This window comes from Rhinolophus sinicus, linkage group LG03, assembly GCF_036562045.2.
Source record: "Rhinolophus sinicus isolate RSC01 linkage group LG03, ASM3656204v1, whole genome shotgun sequence".
NCBI classification, from domain to species: domain Eukaryota; kingdom Metazoa; phylum Chordata; class Mammalia; order Chiroptera; family Rhinolophidae; genus Rhinolophus; species Rhinolophus sinicus.
Genome location: NC_133753.1, coordinates 10306001 through 10326894, shown reverse-complemented (window position 1 = coordinate 10326894; position 20894 = coordinate 10306001). Strand labels below are relative to the sequence as shown.

Sequence of the window (20894 nt, the reverse complement as noted above, 5' to 3'; positions counted from 1 at the left end):
AGTTTTCAGATGAGAAAACTGAGGCTCAGAGTGAGTAGCTCCAGATCACTGAGCTAGTTAAGTAGCAGAGTTGAGGGTTTCCTAATGCAGTGTTCCTCAGTCTGCATGACCCAGGTGAGCACGCTTCGGCTCATTTTGGAGAGCTCGCCCTCTCCAAAATCTCGCAGACAATGAAACATGCATAAGGCCCCAGTCAGCTCTTTAAAAATGTGATTGGCTCCCCCCATACCTGCAGATGGAAAACAGATGTGCCTTTGGTTTAAAAAAACAAAAAGGCAGAAATCACCAGGAAATGCAAGCTGCAGCCTAGTGGGGCTTCCAGAGGCACAGCCGATGGACGAGCTCTCTGATCCGCAAACGACAGATATTCCCATCACAGGAGAATTCTTTTGCAACTGTGCCCCAGCATCCCATAGTGCCTGAGACCCCACTACGTGCAGGCTGAACCCGGGCCTAGGCTCGTGGCTCCATGGGAAGGAGAACACAGCCCTAACTACCCCTAGGATATGGGCTGGAAGCTGGTGCTTGTAAATGCTGCAGGAAGCTTGTGTTGGTCTGCAAGTAGCTATCAGGTCAGAGGGCCTGTGTGGGCATTTCTCACCCATATCAGGGAAGAGAGACCCACATTCTAGTCCCAGCTCCACTACTGACCAGCTGTGGGGCTTTGAGCGAATTTTTCCCATCCTTGAGCCTCAGTTTTCTCACAATGAGGTTGGACTTAATGAATCCAAGGCCACTGATGTGCTAAGTCAGCTCAAACCAGCTCATGAGAGCTAATTGTGTGGATCTCTTCCCCACTCCATATTCATGTTGGTAGAAGCTGAAGTGGACCATTGTGGAAATATTTAAACCATGGAAATTGGCAAACACTATAAATCAAGGCTTATTTTTTGCTTTGGTGAGCCGGTTGTTTGGCATTTCCCAGCACACCACTGTCTAAGGCCCAAAGCAGATCCTACTATCCTCAACTATGGCCCAAACCCTGGGCACGACAGAGTGGTGCCCAGTGGGAATACATGGGGGGCTCAGTTCAATCCGCTGTCTGCATCCTATGCCCCAAGCCCTGTGCTAGGGACTGCAAAGGGATAGGGGGTGGGGCAGAGGTTCAGAGAGGTTAAGTGACTTGCCCAAGCTCACACAGCCTCCATCCTTGCTGTTAGGGAGCTCACAGTCCGAGGGAAAGGGCCGGTGCTGAAATAGTCAAGGTGAGTGGGAGTTGGAGCAGGAGCCGTCCAACTGTGCTTGAGGATGTTGTCGTGCGGGGCGTCCGGCGGGGTCTCTGCTCCCACTCCCCACAAGAGAACGCAGGATAGGTGAGGCCAAAAAGGAACACCCACGGAGCCATAAGTAGGGGAGTCATATCACTATATTCTCTCTGGCGGCATCCGCCTCTCTGCAATCCTGTCTTGCTAGCTCAGCCGCCATCTTCTTGCTAGCGTAGCCACAGCAGTTATATTAGTGGCCAGTGGCTCACTGGTTACAGCTGATGGCCAACTAGCCACAGCTGATGGCCATCCAGTCACAGTTGATGGCCATTTACTATCTAAGCCAGCACCTTTCCATGTGAGGCCGAGAGCCTGGAAACTGCTTTCTGGAGCTCTGTCCCCACAGATGTGGAAGAGGATGAGGAAAAGTTAGTAAGAGAAAAGTAGGAAGGGTGTCCCAGGCAGAGGGAACAGTGTGTGCAAAGGCATAGAGAAGTGAAAGTGCCTGTGGAGTTCGGGGAATGGAGTTCGGCAATTCAGCACAGTGAAATGGTATGTGGGAGGTTGATAGAGGCAGAATGTTCTGAGTTGAAAGTTATGAAGTAAAGTGTAGAATGCACCATTAGCTGGGGTGGTCCAGGAGAGCTTCATGGAGGAGGCGGACCTTGAAGGAAGAGTGTTGAAGTAGCAGGAACATGGAAATATGGGTGAAAAAAGCTAGATTCAAGTCTTTGTTCATCACATCCCAGCCATGTGACCGTAGGCAAGAAGCTTAACTTCTCTGAGACTCACTTTCCTCATCTGTCAAGTAAGCACAAATGACTCTTAACGTGCCTCATAAAGTCATTTTAGGAATTCATTGATATAATGTTTATAAAATATGCTTTCCATCTTTAAAGAGTCACACCAATATTGGCACTGTGAAGGCAATGGAAGGTTCAGGCCTGTGGAAGGCAAGGGGAAGGCTTGCCAGGTTGGTGAATGTGGCAAAAGCCTAGGGGCAGGAAGGCAGGTGACCTGTTCTGACGCCATCGACTGGATTGTGTGGCTGGAGGACAGGAGGGTCAGTCATTCTGGACAGGTATCTGGGGGCCCAGTGTGGGAGGCCCTGAACATCAGGGTAAGAGGTCTGGACTTGATTCTCTAGGCACTGGGGAGCCACTGATGGTTCTTGAGAACAGACGTAGATGATCGGAGCTGTAGTCTCAGGAGATGAGTTAGCAGACAGAGTAGATCAAAGGACAGAGACCCTGCTGGGACAGTAGGCTTAGGGGAGTTGAGGGAGGAAAAGCAAAGGGTGAGTGCAGCAAGCAGTCAGAAGGAAGTCTTACCTGGGCTCTGGTCTGAGTCGCCATGGGGGACAGAGCCCCAGAGGAAGAGAAGGACTCCTAGGCCTGGCACCTATGAACTGGGGGGGAAGTGAGCCCCATGATGGAAATGGGGAGGTCCCAGCAAGGATTTCCAGGGAAAGATGATACATACTTTGGCTTGGCCCCTGATTACGGAAGGACTCCTGGAGTCTCTGTAGAGGCCACTCTGACTCAGTGTCAAGGTAAAGACTCTGAGGCCTTGCTGGGAGCTCAGCATTCATCCATTCATTCATTCATTCATTCACCCAGCACCATGCCATGCTCTGTGTACTGGGGAGATGGACAGGAGGTGCTCACAGGTAGGTGGGAGGCCCCTGCAGTGGAGTGACTGAACACAACGTGGTGGGAGCCAAGGAGATGGGCTCCAAAGCCCTTCCTTGATAATCAGCCAAGATTCTCAAGAAGAACATGGGAAGAAGAAGAAAAGGGTGAAGGACTTGCCCAGAGCCACAGCCCCCCACGACCCCATGTCTAAGTCTTCATACCTGGGGCCCGAGCTGAAAGTCACTGTCCCTTTAAGCATGGTTTCTCACCTTGGCACTGCAGACATTTGGGGGCTGAATAATTCTTTATTGTGGAGGGCTGCCCTATGGTAGCATCGCTGGGCTTCATGCCAGTAGCACCAGCACCCTAGTTCTGACAACCAAAAAAGTGACTCCAGACATTGCCAAATGGCCCCTCAAGGGCAGAATCACCCTGGTTGAGAACCACTGCTTAAAAGCAAATTAACTTGCCTGATTGCATCCCTTGGTGAGTTATTAATATAACATTTAAAAAAATGATGTTCTTGAAAGCAAAGTAAAAATTCAATCAGCTCTAAATCAATGCATGAGTTATAGGTGAATTCCAAAAGGCACAGGCACAACTTTGTTTCACATTTGTGCTGCCGGACTCACCTTGTTCCCTAACTCATAAATCAAACAAGAAAAGAATCTCCGGTGTGCCAGGATGCCAATAATTAAATTATAAACATGAAAAACGACTCCAAGCACAAAATAATCTTTCCCTAGGAACTCTTTAGTCATGTCACAGGTTCATAAAGGTTTATGGGAAGGCTTGCTCCAAAATTAACTAATTCTATGCAGGGAAGACACAGGAACCTTGAAACATAGGGCCTCAGAACACAGAGCTGGAAAAAGAATGGATAATCTTCTTTAGTGGGTATTTCCATGGGAGCACATGTAACTATTTCACAGAATTGTCACCAGAGAAATTCTGGTCAAGTTGGTGGAGTAGGAATAATATGTGGTGAATTAAAAAACAAAAACAAAAACCCATAGGATGTCATGTTTTTTGTGTCAGTTCACACATGACTAGAAATGGAGGTTCAGAGAGGGAAAGCAATAAGCCCAAGGTCACACAGCTATGTAGTAAGTAGTACGCTGGGACTAATATTGCGGGTCTGTCTGACTCTGCTTTTCAGTGCTTTGGGTTACCAACCCCTTCAGCCTATTCATTTAGAGATGGGGAAACTGAGGCCACTTGAGAAAGCAGAACATAGTTGTCAGTAAGAGCTCACCTTTCCATATCACTTTATGGGGTCCGATCACTTTCATATTCTTTTTCTCATTTTATTCTCTCCTAACTCTGACAGGCCATCAGGGCCAGCGTTGTTGGCCCCATTTTGCAGATGTAGAAACCGAGTGTGGCTGGGAAGGCAGACCACAGGCATATTGTTCTCTGGAAAACCAAAGAAGGATGAATAGAGATGTGGAGACATGCAAGTCACCCAGAGCCCACTGAGGCAGTGCTGGTTTGCGCTTCTTGGGGTGTGCCCAGCACCCTGTGAAGGCACTGGACGTGGGTAGTGGGAAATAATAGGAGGCTAATAGGACTGATGTGTTGAGGAGGGGAACTTCTAGGGGCTTGAGAGGGTGGATGCCTGTGGGTGGTCAGCATCCTCCTAATTCAGGGGTGGGGGTGAGGCTTGAGTGGTCGAAGGCATGCTACCTTCTACCAAATAATTCCTCCAGAAGGGCTGCGAAATTCAACCTTGAGCTCCCACCTTTTTTTGGCAGCTTTTTTATGTCCTTTCTTTTACTTACATCTCCCTGCTCCCCACTGGAATCCAGAAAAATCAGATCTGAGGGACAGAGTGGTTATAAAAGGGTTTAGTGAGTGAGTGAGTGAGTGAGTGAGTGAGTGAGTGAGTGAATGAATGAATGAAAGAGCAAGTGCACCATGGTCTAGCTATTGTGACTACCAACTGGGAGCACTTTGTACTGGGATTTGCAGCTCACAGTCTGTAGAAGTTAGGAAGTTAGGGTATAGCTCAGACTGCTGTTAACACACACACACACACACACACACACACACACACACACACAATGATTTTAAACAAAACTGAATTTATTTCACTCTCATGTACCAGTGTAGGCTGGTATGACACCTCTCTTCTACAAGATCCTCAGAGACCCAAGCTTCTCTCTTATCACTCCACCATCCCCAGGGTTTTCTCCATCCCTTTTAAGAGCATGCTCCTCCCTTTTAAGGGCATGACCTGGAAGCTGAACACATCACTTCCCCCTCAAATCCCATTAGCCAGAACTGAGATATATGGCCACACCTAGCTGCAAGGGATGCTGGGAAGTGTGGTCTGTATTTTGGGTGACCATGTCCCAGCTTAAAGTGAGTTCTGTTACTATGAAAATAAAGAGAGATTGGACCATGGGGGAGGAGGAGGAAAGTAGTCTCCAGCATTCATTCCAGGGTAGAATGAGGCTGAGCAGCTAAAGAACACAAGACCCTCCTTGGAGGGGTGTCCATGACCCTCAGAATCAGTCCCTGGCATGGCTACTGGCCTTAAACTGGGAGGGCCCTGAGGGCTGGGACCAGCTCTGACTCACTTCCTCTGTCTCCCTGTGTGCACAGCCCCACACCAATGTCCACTTGTCATAGCTGCCACTTACCAAACACTTACGTGCCAGCCACTTCCCTAAGCACCACCCAGGGGGCCAGGTTTGGGTGCGGTGAATGAGGCACTCACTTCAGATACAAAATTTAAGGAGGTGCCAAAAAACTCAGTAATCCAGAGAAAGTGTGTGTGTGTGTGTGTGTGTGTGTGTGTGTGTGTGTTATATGTATTATGTTATTATATATGAGTACGTACATACTTTTTTAAAAAACAGTATAGTGGTTTTAGTGTAGTCACAAAATCGTGTGACCCAAACTACTTTAATTCCAGAATATTTTTTATCCCAAAAAGAAACTCTGTACCTGCTAGTAGTCACTCACACCCCATTCCCTCCTTCCCCCAGGGCTTGGCAACCACTAGTCTGCTTCTGTGTCTAAGGTTTTGCTTATTTTGGACATTTCCTATAAATGGAATCGTGCAATGTGTATAACACGTAGTCTTTTGTGACTTCTTTCACTTAACATAATGATTTCAAGATTCATCTATGTCATAGTATGTATCAGTAGTTTGTTCCTCTTTATTACCAAATAATGTTCCATGGACGGGTAGACCACAGTTTGTCTATTCATTCATCAGCTGATGGACATTTTCCTGTAAGAGGCCAACTGAGGGACTTCAGGAAGATTCTGTAGGAATTCTGTGGGAATTCTTGCTCTCTAGGTACAAACTTTGATTGTGTGTTGCCATATAGTCGTCAGTCTTCAGAGCCAAACTGGGAAGACACATTTTAGGCCCACTTTCCCCTCTTCTCTTCCCCAAGGCACCCATTCCTGTCAGGAGGTTCTGAGCCCTGTGAACATTTCCCACAAAAGCAGAAGTGATGAGTTCTTCCTTTCAGAGGCATTTTCAAAGAAACCCTCGGGAAAGGGCACTGCTTAACCCAAAGAACGAAGGTTGAATGGCGGAGTTTCTGACTTTGTAGCATTGATTGAGAGAGGGCTTTCATTCATTGAGGAAGATGTGTGGTTAAAAGGGACAGCAACATCGGACAGACTGCTGCTCTTGGGTGGGTCCGTGAATAAGTGTGATGTGAACTTACTGTCAAGCAAAGCAGCAAGGGGTGTTGAGGGAGAACAGCTGGGGAAAAGGAAGGGACTGGGTCTTGCCCACCCAGCAGAGGGCACCTTTCTCAGTTCCTACTTCCTAAGCCAAGGCTGTCACAGACCACCCCAAGAAGTCTGGTTCCAGGGTAGCCCCCATCCTGAGAATCATGAGAAAGCAGGAAGGTTTCTCTTCCAGGGGTAACCGTCCCCCACCCAGCAAACTGCCTCTCTTTCCCCTGGGCAGGGAACGGCTCACAAGGAAAGCCTCTCTCTCACCCCCTGTGCCTCCTTCCTCCCAGGGAAGTCCTACGGGGCCGACGACTTCCTGCCCGTGCTCATGTATGTGCTGGCGCGCAGCAACCTCACGGAGATGCTCCTCAACGTGGAATACATGATGGAGCTCATGGACCCCGCCCTGCAGCTGGGGGAGGGTGAGTCACCAGCCCCAGCCCATCTCCGGGCCACGGGGGCTCATCGTACACCGCCCCACCCAGCCACACCAGGGGCTTGCTGGGCAGCCCAGTGCGAACCTCCTGGATGCCAGACTCCACTGAGCCCTGGGAACACAACACAGGGCCCGACCCAGGCCCTGTCCTGGGGGAGCTCACAGATGAGCAGCAGATCTAGACCAGTATAGACAGTGTGTCACCACTGCTTGACATGTGCTGAAATGGTGGGAAGCCCAGAGGGGAGGGGAGCATGTTACCCAAACTGGGCAGTCAGGGAAGGCTTCTGGAGGAGGTGACACCTGAGCTGAGCATTGAAGGTTGAATAGGAACCAGTCAGATGAAGAAGGGGGAAAGGCATTCTTCACAGAGGGAATAGCAGTTGCTAGTAGCATAAAAGATAAGGCTGAAGTAGCGCCCACAGGGAGTCTGAACAGGAAGTGATGGTCAGTTCTCAGGCAGGGGTGGCCCTGGGACCTCTCCGCCCCTTGCTCATTCAGCCCTGGGCCACGTCCTCTGTCAGTGGGTGGAGGTTAATGCTATGGGTAAACGGCAGTGGTATGATCCGCTCGACCCACCCCTAAGTTTCCCTTCCCCTTTCTTCCTTCCCACCCCTTCCTCCCACCCACTTAGCCTCAGCCATCCCTTCACCAAGAATCCCTGAGGTGCAACCAACCTAGGAGTCAGCTCTGAGGGTGCCCCGAATTGTCCTCTAAGACATCAGCCTCAAAGGATGGAAGGAGACTCTCAGGCCCTGAGTGGCCCCTTTGGACTTGGTAGTTCTTAAGATCAAGAGACCTCTTTGCATCTGTTTGCATTTTTACCATGTGTCATCAGTCTCTGGGGTGACAGTTCTGTAAGTTCTTGAAAGCTCAGGGGAACATGTAAAGCTATAAACTTTACTATCACGTAGAACTTGGGCTTGTTCCCTCAGACCTCTGGAGCTATTCTTTTCTCCTCCATAGTTAAAACTTTCCTACAGTTGGAACAACCTGTCTTCTAGAGGGTGTAGGGATTCAGTAGAAGCCAAGCCTTTCTTCAGCAGTGATTATCAGCTGCCCACTACATCCATCCATCCATCCATCCATCCATCCATCCATCCATTCACTCATCTATCTGTTCATTCTTCTACCCACCTACCATCCATCCACTCATCCATCTATCCATCCATCCACTCATCTATCCACCCACCCACCTACCCATCCATCTGTCTACCCACATGCCTACCCACGCATCCAACCATACACTCACCCATTCATCTATCCATCCAGCAGCGACTCAGTGAGCCCCTACTGTGTGCCAGGTCCCATGTGAGGCACTTGGGCTGCAGTGCAAGGCAAGCCAGGTGAGGCTGATAGTCTCATGAAAATGAATAAATGTCCCGTTCTATACCACACACTTTGGGGCTTCCCCCTCAGGCCTTCCCGGGCCTTCCTCCCTGGTTTCTCAGCCCTGAGCGTGCACGTGGAAGCACCACAAGGTTGAGGGGTTGGGCAGAGAACTCAGACAACACTGACCTGTCTCCCACAGGCCCTGTTAGCCTGTGGGGGGAAAAAGATAGAAGGGAATGGGAGGGAAGGAGGCTTCATCCAGGTGGCTCTGAGCACCCCATTGCCTAGGACTAGCCCTCTGAAAAGTGCAGCCAGCCCCCCAGCACTCTCAGCAGGAATATTACCTGTGGTCTGTAGCTACCACACATGTAATTGCTAAAGGTCAAAATTTCTACATGTCAAAAAGTACCATAAATAGAATGAGATACTAACAATAAACCAAGGGAAAGGGTTCTCATAAATCAGCACACCAAGAATTAAGAGCCTTAATATGTAAAAGGTTCTTATAAATCAATAAGAAAAGCACTAAGACCTAATAGGTACCTGGACACAGGCCATGTACTCCTTCATTCAACAGATACTCACTGAGCTTCTGCTTTGTGCTAGGTACAGCAGGGCCCTTTTCTCATGAACCCTCATTCCAGTGTGTGGGGATAGGGGTCGGGGGGTCAGACCTTAAACAGATTAAACAAACAAGCAAACAAGATCATCTCCCATCTGGCCACATCTGGTGAATGTTGAGAATCCATGAAGTAGGCTGGAAGGATAGAGCGATGGGGCAGGACAGAGCTCCGATGACAAGGGGGTCTCTGAGCGCAGAGCTCATTCTTGTTACTTTTTGTCTGTTTTCCAAATTGTCCACAGTGGGCCTGTGTTGCTGATTTTCCTGGAAATAAATCATTTACAGATCCCATTAAAGGATCGGCCCTGACCCCACAGGGTTGTTATATAGAGTCTTAGAGACAAAGGACAGAGTGAGATGTTGGGGCTCTGCCGATGGTCTGAGCTGCGTCACGCTGGAGTGGCAGCCATGCCCTTGTGTCATGACTCCTACTCAGCCGGAATCCTTGCAGCCAAATGGGGCTCCAAGCCAGACACAGCCGCCAAGCAGGACAGGACAGGGACATCCTTGGCTCAGCTACTGTCTCCTTATGGACCTGCCTCCTCCACCCCATCCTGCCGTGACCTCCTGGGACCCTTCTCTATGACCCCAAAGCCTATGGGGTTAGGGTGGGAAAGGGGAGGTCCTCCAGGCAAGAGCACTGATCTACTCTGGGCTATAGTAAGTGTTTTTGAGACAAGCGAACGTACTAATAAATACCTAAAGGCCTTCAACTGTTCACAGTTTCTGACCCAAGGCTGCCTCAACACTGCAGTCTGCCCTCGGTTAGACTTAGTAGTCAGAGACCCCCAATCTCTGGCCCTTTGGGGAGATTTTGAAGGAATCCGTGGAATGTTTGCTGAAAGGAAAGATTGGGGCCAGGCAGAGCCTTACCAGGCTGCCATACACCGCCCCTCCCAGCAGCCCTGCCCACCCACAGCAGCGTCAGACCCTGCCCACAGGGGCCAGGACACAAACCTCACACCATGCTGCACACACCAGGAGATAGGGTGGTCCCCGCGGGTGCCTCCCTGCACCTCTCTGTTCCTAGTCCAATAGCCAGGGTGGGAGGTCACAGCACCCAGGACAGGCCTAGCCTCACAGGTGTTGGCTTCCGGTTACAAAATGACTTGGGGGTCTCCAGCTTGGCCAGGGGCTCCCACCCTTCAAGTCGGCCAGCTGGCAGACCTCCATCTAGAAGTATCTGGGCCCAAGGACAGAGGGACAGAGTGTGAGGAGGCTGGCGATCCTGTGTTTCCCCGCTTTGACTTTCCTGTCCAGCTGGTGAGGGCACACTGGTGCTTCATCACTAAGGCCCCTGACGTGCAGGTCAAAAGATGGGCCTGTCTATAGGGGGAGGGGCCGGGGAGGCGGAGTCCTGCTGGCCAGTTCCTGCCGTTGATCCTCTGCAGAGCTCAGAGGTGCCTGGGATGGGACAGGGCAGGCCTTCAGGGAGTCCCCAGTCTTGAGAACTTCAGTTGCTCAAACCTAAGAGGAGAACTAACAAGATGTAGTAAAAAGAGCGGTATGGAGGCTCATTGGCTGGAGACCTGGGGCAAGTCCCTGAACCTCTCTGTCTTGGGAAAGTGGAGTGTTGGGCTAGAGTTGGGGTTTTCAAACTGTCTGGGTGCTTAAGCGTTCTATAGAGGTAGCTGAAGGCAGAAAGAGAGATGGAGCTGGGCTTGGCCTTCTCGTGTTTCACAGTTCATATGAACAAACAGTTTTGCATTCAACAAAAAGCCCAAAAGCCAGATTCCAGAGTCTGTATTTTGGGACCTTCATGTTTTTTCAACTGGTTCTACATGCTTTAATTTGGCAAAGGACCAGGGACTGCGTCCCATTTTCTTTGCAGCAAGCATATTGTGTGCGAAGGTCAGCAGAGATCAGAAGTAGAGAGGATCTGAACGTTAGGCTGATGGGACCCCAGCCCCTTTCTAACCTCTCTCTGCAAATCCTACCACTCTGGGCAATTATGGAGCCAATGGGATACCCAGGCCTCTGCTGCACCTGGCTGGAGCCAGCTCAAAATCCAAGCCTCTCCCAGAAGCACCCTCATGGACTCCTTCACCCATGTCCACTGTCCATGCTGGCTGACATCTGGCCATGCTGGGCTAATAGCTTAACAGGGGCAGTGAGTTTTTCCTATAAATGTTGGAGAAATAGGACTCTCTATCCAAAGAGGACAACCAGCTCCAAACCTCGCAGTGGGAGGGATCGCCTGCCACCTAGTGGTCCTGGCAGGCACTGCAGAGACCCCAGTCAAAGGGAAGTTGCCGCGAGGGCCACTTGAGCTCTGGAATAGCAGGGCTTGAGCAGGAAGAGTGAGCGGCAGAGCTTGGAGTTCCTCCCCCTTCTCCTGAGACCGGTGAGAAGCCCCAGAGCACCTCCCTTGGGTCACCTAAGTACTGCACTTTACATGTATTATCTCGTTTACTTTTCACAACGACACTATAGGATTTGCAGGTGAGGAAAGGGAGGCTCTAACTCACTAGACATCACAGAGCTGGCTGCTGAAAGGCAGCCCTAGATCCTGCTCTCTAACTCCAACACTGTGTTCTCCCTCTGAGCGCTGCACTCAGCCCCTCCGTTCCTAGCCAGGGAGCCATGATCACAACTGGGAAACAGCCTCATCAAGGCATGCCAACTAGAGGACAGGGACTCTCGGGCAGCAAGGGCGGAGGCCCCAGGGAAGGCTTCCTGGCACACGTCGGCTTTGCGCTCCACTGGGAAATGAGACACATGAGTGGTTTACTGGCCCTTCTCTGATAAGGGACATCAAACCAAGTTCCATGCAGGCCTTGACATATTAAAAAAAAATAATTGTCTCTTTCCTGCTATGACAGGGTGAGCAATCCTATGGCCGTAAACCCCTTTATCTTACCCCCCAACCCCCACCCACTTCACCCAGGGTGTGAATTTTCCCATATTGATTATGGGCTTTGTAGGTATATGTAGGCAGCTTCAGCCAATGTAAGTTAGGAATGCTTTAAGCTGCAAATAACTCATGATGTAACTAATAATGATTTAAATCAGAGTGAGGGGCTATTTTGTCTCTTGAATCAAGAAGTCCTCTGGTAAGCAACTGATAATGATGGCAGGTTTTAGCCCTTCCATTAGGAAATCGTGGACCCAGCGCTTTCCATTGTTCTTTAGGATATGGGCCTCTTTCTTTGTGCCTGTTCCCTCTGCTGTGCCTCTGGGCTCACCTCTGTATTCCAGGCAGGAGGAATGGGATGGACAAAACCCAGAAGGGACATAGCAACTGAGTCTGTCCCTTTCAAAAGGCTTTCCTGGAAGTCCTACCCGGGGACTTGACTTGCATCTAAGTAGCCAGAAGGGGATCTCCTGCCCTCTACCCTGAGCTGCAAGGGAGTTTGGGAAATGAGCATTTTTAGTTGAGTGTTGTTTCACCCCCAAAAAAGTAGAGTTCAGTAGAGTTAGGAAGAAAGGGAAAATGAGATTTGGGTAGGTAACTAGGAAAATAAGCCTCATTTCAAAAATCATTGTCCTGACACATAAAAGGCTGGGGAAAGAGGCTTGGTGAGTGGGAAGGAACCCACGGAAGTCACCCTCCCTCTCTCTAAATTGAGGGGTCTCAACGAGGCTAGTGCTTCTCAAACATTTTTTATTTTATTTTTTATTTTTTTTATTTAAAGATTTTATTGGGAAAGGGGAACAGGACTTTATTGGGGAACCATGTGTACTTCCAGGCCTTTTTTCCAAGTCAAGTTGTTGTCCTTTCAGTCTTAGTTGTGGAGGGCGCAGCTCAGCTCCAGGTCCAGTTGCCGTTTTCTAGTTGCAGGGGGCACAGCCCACCATCCCTTGCGGGAGTCGAACCAGCAACCTTGTGGTTGAGAGGATGCACTCCAACCAACTGAGCCACCCAGGAGGCAGCTCAGCTCAAGGTGCCCTGTTCAATCTTAGTTGCAGGGGGCGGAGCCCACCATCCCTTGCGGGATTTGAGGAATTGAACCGGCAACCTTGTGGTTGAGAGCCCACTGGCCCATGTGGGAATCGAACCAGCAGCGGCCTTCGGAGTTAGGAGCATGGAGCTCTAACCACCTGAGCCACCAGGCCGGCCCAGCTGCATCTTTTTAAAATTGTTAAATACGATGTATATATCGCTGTGTATGCTTATATATGTGTGTGTATATAAACACATACAGTGAGAAGTCTGCCCACCCATGTCTCCCAGCCACCCCTTTCCCACCCTAAAAACATCCACGTTAGTCAGTTTTTTGTGTATCCTTTAAAATGTAAGACAACATTTGAAAAATAAGCAAGAGTTCCATCCCGAAGGGAAGCCAATGCAAAGGGCCTGAGAGCTCCGGGCTGGACTTCAGGAAGCTCGTAGGCTGTGGAGCACGCACCTGCCTGAAGCTCGCAGGTAGCTGCGCTGTCGGCGTCGTGGCAGCAGCGGTGGGTGGAGCTTTGGGGGGGGGAGCGGGGCGGGGCGGGGCGGCTAGAACTGGCTCCTTCCCTTTGGGAGTCGTCCTGGCTCAGCCTGCACACCCTTGTGTCGGCAGGTTCCTACTATCTGACCACCACCTATGGGGCCCTGGAGCATATCAAGAACTACGACAAGATCACGGTGACCCGGCAACTGAGTGTGGAGGTGCAGGACTCCATCCACCGCTGGGAGCGCAGGCGCACGCTCAACAAGGCCCGAGCCTCCCGATCCTCCGTGCAGGTGACGCCTGGGACAGAGGATGGAAGGGGACCGTGCCCCAGATACCATTCCCAATGACTGCTGGACCAGGAGCTTGATACCAGCTGGCTGTTCTGGCTGGCCAGCCAGTGCCTGCCAGTGCGCACCCAGCCCTGTGCCAGCTTCAAGGGAGAAGGCCTAGAAAAGTACCACCAGGCGTTGGCGTTGAGCAGACAAGACGGGGATAGGAGGGAGGAGACTTGTATCCACCATTCCTTAGCACCATCTATGTCCAGCACCCTGCTAGGTCTGGAGATGTGGACATAAGTCACGCCAGTCCCACTTTTGGGGAGTCCATGAGCTGATGTACAGCCTCGCCCTTTGGTCGCTACACAAATGCAGCAGATGCCAAGGTCCCCCTGCTCCTAGCCTGCCCCCTCCAATCCAGTCTCCCATCCCTCCCAGCTCTCTGTATAAAAACTCAGTATTCAAACCACTGGTGGCCAGACTCCTGGCTCCTCCTCCACTCCCATCACCCCACACCCCCAGGCTGCATCAAATCAAGCTGCCCCTAATTCTCTAAACATGCTGAGCTCAACTTCCACTGCCCATGCTGGTGCATGTCTGCTTCACCGGCTGCCACTTGTCCATCCTCGTTTTCTTCCCTGACCCCCCACCTGTGCCCCACCCCCCACAGCCTGAGTTAGTTGCCCCCTTCTGTGCTTCCTACAGCTGCTCTCCCCCTTACAGCAGGTTTCACGCCATAGTGTAACCATCTATGTATGACGCTGTTGTCCTAGGAGGGAAGGCCCAGTGTCACACGTATCAGGAGCCCCAAGCCCAGGGCCTGGGACAGAGTGGGACTGGGGTGTGTGCAGAATGGAGGGAGTTAGGCCAGTGAGCCAAGCAGCAATCCAGAGATGTAAATAGCTACGCAGACTGACTTCCCTGACACCCAGAGCACACTGGACCTGAACCCCAACCCTGGGTTTCAAGATGGCCCATGTGCAACGGACAGAGCCCAGGCCTGGGAAGCAAGAGGCTCGAGGTATGGACCCAGCTGTTTATTAGCTTCCTGTGTAACCCTGAGCACTCCCTGCCCCTTTCTGAGACTCAGTTTCCCTATCAGCACAAGTAGACTGTGGACCAGATGAGCTTTACTGCCCAGTACATGTTCTAGGCTGCCAAGTTGATGTCCCCACTCCTCTAATCAATGGTGTTTGGATAATGTTCAGTAATTGGCTCTCTGGGTTGGAGAAAAAAAAGCTTCTATTGATTTCAAGCTATTAGGTTGGTGCAAAAGTAATTGTGGTTTTTGCAATGGTTTTTAACCTCTTAAACTGCAATTACTTTTGCACCAACCTAATACTTGGCAGCACTAAACTTGGAATTGGGAGATGTACCCCGTTGGCTTTCTCAAGCTGGTATGAGTCAGCATGAGTTGGCAAGAGCCAGCTTCAGCATACCACTGTTCCCCACCCCCTCCTGGGACACTTGTCCCTCCACCAACTCTTGGAATATGGGCATTTGTGGTTCCAGCCTGACCCAGGTATTCCTACTTCTTGCTTCCACTCTGTGGATTCCCAATCCTGAGCCAAACAGCATCAGTGCCTCCCACTGGGGAGGTGAAGCTTAGGAAAGAGACCTAGGACCAGGGATGAGGAACCCCTAGCACTATTTCTGGGGTCAGGGGAGAGCAGCACCCTCTGCCCCCTCCTAGTGCCTCCACTGCACCCCACGCCCTAAATTCCTTCCTTCCCTGGGAGTAAAAGCCCAGAGCCTGACAGTCGTCATTAGGTATAAAGAGCCCTTGGGAGGCCTAATGGCGGACAAGGAAAGCACAGGCAGCCACTAAGACCGAGGGAGTGGGCTGGGCTTCCCCTCTTGGAAGAAGGGGGCAATCCCGGTGAAACTCCTGACCCAGAGCCTGGCGCCTTATATGCACTCACCACTCTAGTCCTCTTCATCCTTACCATCGTCATCCTGGAAAAGCTGTGCTGTTACCATCCTTCCACAAGGGGGCAGCCACGCACACCTTCCTACCTGCTCAGGATTACTTGGGGAAATGCGAGCTACTTTAACATGCTTGCTCACAACCATGGTGCGAGGACTGGTGTTATCCCAGTTTACAGTTGAAGAAATGGAAGCTCACAGAGGTCAGGGTTACACAGTGAGTGGGAGCAGATTCAAAGCCAGGCAGGGAGTGGAGGGCCCATCCTTCCGCCATATGGTGCTCCCTCCCAGGCTGGTAGAAGAAGGTTTACATGCCATCGTGTGTGTGCGAGTCCTCCCCAGCCCCGCAGGGATCGCCTCACCCTTGCCCACGTGGCTCCTGCGGTGCCCCTCTCCACCTGACCTAAACCCGCCACCTTTCAGGCCCAGCTGCCTCCCGCTTCCACCAAGCTTTCCCCCACCCCCTACAGCCCACCCACACCTTCCAGCTCCTCCCTAGCCCCCCCCACACCCAGGCTCTTCCAACCCTAAGGGCTAAACTGTACCACCTGACTTTGCAGCCCCAGCTACACCGTGGGATGCTAGGGCTGGGATCTGACTCCGATTTTATTTATACTCCTGGGGTGCAGGAAGACTCAGGCAGAGATGATGAGGAAGTGACAGATCAATAAATGATGGCGAACCCATGGGCTGGTCACCAGGGGGCGCGCTCACCCCTCATTGCCAAGACTCAAAGCCACTGACTCACCCAGAGCGTCAGCCCCATTGAGAGGGGAGCTGAGAGAGTTACAGGCCTTGCCTTAGGTCACACAGCAGGGTCAGCTGCAGGTGCCCTGACTTCCAGCCTCACGACTGCTCCGACAATCCCCTGTCTCTACAGCGAGGGGCCCGGAGAGAAAAAGGACTTGCCCAAGGCCTTTCAGCGCCTCACCCCTTTCCAAGCTCCCAGCATTGGGGTGGGGTGAGATAGGACCAGCTTGGCCAGCCAGTGACACAAGCCCCCCTCCATCTCGCCCCGCAGGACTTCATCTGCGTGTCGTACCTGGAGCCTGAGCATCAGTCACGGACGCTGGCGTCGCGGGCGGACACGCTGGCTGAGGCGCTGTGCGCACAGTGCGCGGAGAAGTTTGAGGTGCTGCAGCCCCAGGACTACCGGCTCTTCGTGCTGGTGGACGGGCGCTGCTTCCAGCTGGCGGACGAGGCGCTGCCGCACCACATCAAGGGCTATCTGCTGCGGAGTGAGCCCAAGCGCGACTTCCACTTCGTGTACCGGCCCCTGGACGCCGGCGAGGGCAGCGGGGACCCACCCTGCCTCGTGGTGCGAGAGCCCAACTTCCTATGAGGCCAGGGCCACTGTAGCCCCCTCCATGGCAGTGTTTACCGAGAGTGGCTGGGCAGCGAAGCGGGCAGACCGGGCTCACACTCGCTCACCCCCCACACTCACACTCAGCTGCACCCCTCATACAGGCAGGCGCCCCTCATCTGACCACACATACACTCCCAACATGAATGCCCGCTCGTCACACATGCTTGCAACCCGCTGAGCATGCCTAGGCCAACAGGGCAGGACAGTCGTGAAAATGACGTGAAGCAGTGGCCAAGGTGCTTCCTAAAGCAGAGTCAGAGCAGGGAGAGGCCAAGTTATTTGTTAGGAAGAGCAACAGGCTCAGAGAGACAAGGGACTCTCCACCAGCTGCAGCACAAGAGCCCGAGCCTGGCCCCTGTTCACATGCAGCCCCTCAGGCCAGGCCATCTGTCCACACACACACACACACACACACACACGCACACGCACGCACGCACGCACTCCTGCCCAGTCCTCAGTGTTTTCCGGGAAGAGCTTAGCTTCCCCAGGACTGTCCTCAGGAGGCGTGGCCTGGCCGCACATCCCCAGACGGAGCTGGGATGTTTTGGCTGCACCCCGCATCTCAGGAGCGTCTCTCAGGGTATGTGCTGAAGAGACAGGCCCCCTCATCTGTGCACCAGAGCCTGCCCTCAGCTACCAGCACCCACCGTCCCCCCTACACACACCGTTTCTGAACCCTCCAGAAGCAGCCAGACATACACCAGGACTTCCAAAGGAGGCCAGCTCCATGGCTACATGGACGAGCCCAGCCTCGGCCACACAGGAACACTGACAGGGCCCTTTCCCTGGTGGACACACCCCAGGGCTGTGGCAATTGTGGCAAAAGGCATCGTGTGGGGAGAATTTAATAAAAATCCTTTTGAAAATGGCATCTCCTTTTGTCAAGGGGCTGGCTCTCTGATCAGCCAGCCAGGCCCCCCTGTTAACATCCTAAACCCTTTCCCAGGAGGGGTTCAGAAGACTTCCTCCTTTCCACTGAGGGCCCTGTCTTTTGACAGAATTTGCAGTGTACTCAGCCCCCCGGGTCCTGACCCCTGTCTGCCCCTCACCCTGGTCATCTCCTGCCTCCTCACCATCGTTCCCACCTCTGGATTATTTTCCAAAAGTCTCACCTTCCGGCCTCTGCTATCCATCCCAGAGGCACAGTCTTTGCCTGGTCAAACTACTCTTCACCCATCAAAGCCCATTTCCTCCAAGAAGCCTTCCCTGACTTCCTGGGCTGACCGGATAGACAGTCTTGTCCACATTCCCACAGCCCCCTGGGCTCATCCCTTTCACAAGTGATATCTCATTGAATTGCAGTAAGTCTTGTTAATACTTCTATTTTCTCCACCAGGTTTGGACCATTCAAGTCTGTGCCCTCAGCATTAATTTAAAATATGTATTTGTTGAGTGCCTGCTAAATATCAGCCCTCTTCTAGGCCCTGGGAAACAGCAGAGAACAAAACAAAGTTTGCACGGATGACAATGAGCAGCATGCCCGGGGGAGAGGAGCTGGACATACCTGAATTAAACAGCATCATCAACCAGTTCATTCAACCAGCCAACAAACACCTGTCAGACGCAGGCTCCGGGCTAACCCAATGTGAGCGGAGGGGATTGTTCCAGATACAGCCAGCCCTGGAGGACTTTCCATGCTGGGAGGTGGTATAACACACATGAGGAAACGGGCAAATACCCAGCAGCTGAGGGCAGCCAGTTATGATCCCTGGTTGCCCTTCCTTCCCCTGGCCTCCCCCATGCAGACCCTGTCCCCTTCCTGAGCTTCCAGTGCTCCCCAAAGCCCAGAGCCACGCTGGCCACACAGCCTTGTGCCCCCAGCTGTACGGCCAGGTACCCAGTGCCTCCCACGAGGCCTGAGACTGGAGGAGAAGGTCAGAGGGGGTCCACTTACCCAAGCACCCTCTTGCCCAGGTGTGGCCCAAGCTTGGGGAGGGGTAGGATTCAGAGGGTGGATTGGGCACCAAGCCTGGAAGCGGGCAGAACCAGCCATTGAACTGGACTGAGGGGCCATTGTACACCGCATGTGCATGTATACACATGTATGTGAGCGTGTGCGCCGAGCCCACTGTCCTGAAGCCAATGCTAGGGTCCACCCATCAGGAGAGGCCAGAAAGCAGGAGGTCTGGGGCCACCTGGAGCCCCTGTCATCTAGATGCCTGTGCCCCCAGGGGGGTAGGACAGGACAACCTCAGGTGGGAGGGCCTGATCCAGGGCCCTGAGATGGCATCACCCATGCCAAGCCCTCGGCTTGTCTGCTGCCATTAGCATTATTTTATGTAATGTGCACAACAGCCCCTTGGGGGAGGTATTGATGGATGAGGACATGGAAGCTCAAAGGAAGGGCTGTACCAGTCTGCGTGGGCCACCACAACGAAAGACCACAGGCTGAGGGGCTTCAACAACAGACACTGATTTCCTCCCAGTTCTGGAGGCTGAAAGTCTGAGATCAGGATGTCAACAGGGTTGGTTTGTACGTAGCTCACAGAGGGCCACCTCTTGCTGTGTCCCCAGGGGACCTTTTCCCTGTGCATGTGTGCACCTTCCTATAAGGACACTCGTCCTATTGGATCAGGGTCCAGCCATATGACCTCAGATAAGTTAATCAGCTCTTTAAAGGCTGTCTTCAAATACAGTCACATTCTGAGGTACTGGGGGTTACGGGTTCAACATATGAACTTCAAAGGACACAATTGAGCTCATAACAGGAGATGACTGACTCACTCAAGGTCACATGGCCGGTTAGAAGCCAAAGTGAGGTTTGAACTCAGGGCTGACTGACCCCCAAATCTAGGGCATTCTTGCCCCATGCAGCATCCTAAGTGATTTGTTTACAGGAAACTAAAGTCGGAGAAGCCTTGCCTCTCGGCCCCGTCTCTGGGTGACCTCGCCTGAGGCAGCCGTCCATGGTGAGCATCGTAGAACTGAACTGACCAACAGGACAGATGCCACTGAACAGACCTGGCTTCTCCACAGGCTCTGAGCAAGGGGTCAGGAGTCCAGAGCTGTGTGTCTGTGTGCATCCCCAAGGGTGACAGGACCACAGCCTGGAACATAAGACATCTGTGTGTTATGACATCCTGTGTCTCCTTCGCGACATTTGTCCCCTCTCACCTTGAAGGGCTGGCTCCCTCCTTCCCTCTGCTTTACTGGCCCCACAGCCTGAGTCTGGGGCTGGGACCGGGGCAGCAGTGCTGGGAGAAGCCACCCACGGTGCTCTCGCCTTGCTGTTCCTCCATTCCCATGCCTAGCTGTGTCCCCTTCCTGGCCATGAACAGCTGGGTACTAAGTCCTCCCCGTCAGGAAAAGTCTCAAACTGGCCCTGAAGATGCCTGGCCTGTGGTGGCCTCACAAAACCTTAATGTGGTCTATCCAATTCGCCCCCCGTTCTGAGCAAGTTTCTGCGAAGGGGACAAGGGACAGGCCTGCAGGTGAGCTAACTGGGCGGAGAAGAGCAGAAAGGCCCTGAGAGAGAGACAAAGAGAGGAGGGGAGGGTCCTTTGCGTGCAGTGTAGACATGCTCTATTGCCCCCACTCACAGACAAGCCTGCTGTCCCCACTTGGTGGCCTGAGGCCATGCCTGCAAGGCCAACTGCATTTGCAGTTGCGGTCACGGTGTATGCTCTCGGTTGGCAGGGACTGGGGCTGCCTCCTGCTTGGCAGTGTCGTCTGACATGGTGGAAGTGGGCAGCAGCTGTGGCAGGGACCAGGCTCTTCCTTCTCAGGGAGGTCACATGGAGCAGGACTTTGGTAAGGAAAGCGGCAGCTCCAAGCGGTGGTTTTCCCTCTTCCTCAGCTGTCATACTGTTTGTTGGGAAACATTGGTTTCCAAGAAAGGCTCTCCAGGAATCATTTCTTTGCAGCCCACTCAGCACTAAGCCAAAAGGGAACTCTGAAATCTGTTTGGCTTCAAAGTCAGAAAGCCTACTCAGCAGCAGTGCGGGATGAACCTCAGCCAGGAGACCGGAGCTCCAAGCCAGCTGCAAGCCCTCAGCAGCTTGCTTCACATCTTTGTGA

At 52.4% G+C, this 20894-nt stretch overlaps 1 protein-coding gene across 1 annotated transcript in view; it reads left to right on the top strand.

The window, feature by feature from the left end:
- RIN3 (Ras and Rab interactor 3) overlaps positions 1–17743 on the top strand; it is a 110190-nt gene extending 92447 nt beyond the window's left edge. The window contains exons 8-10 of the mRNA XM_019745336.2: positions 6832–6963; positions 13437–13600; positions 16533–17743. Coding sequence (XP_019600895.2) covers positions 6832–6963; positions 13437–13600; positions 16533–16853 — 617 coding nt within the window. The 3' untranslated portion in view covers positions 16854–17743. The remainder of the gene's footprint in view (positions 1–6831; positions 6964–13436; positions 13601–16532) is intronic.
- Positions 17744–20894: the final 3151 nt, after the last annotated feature.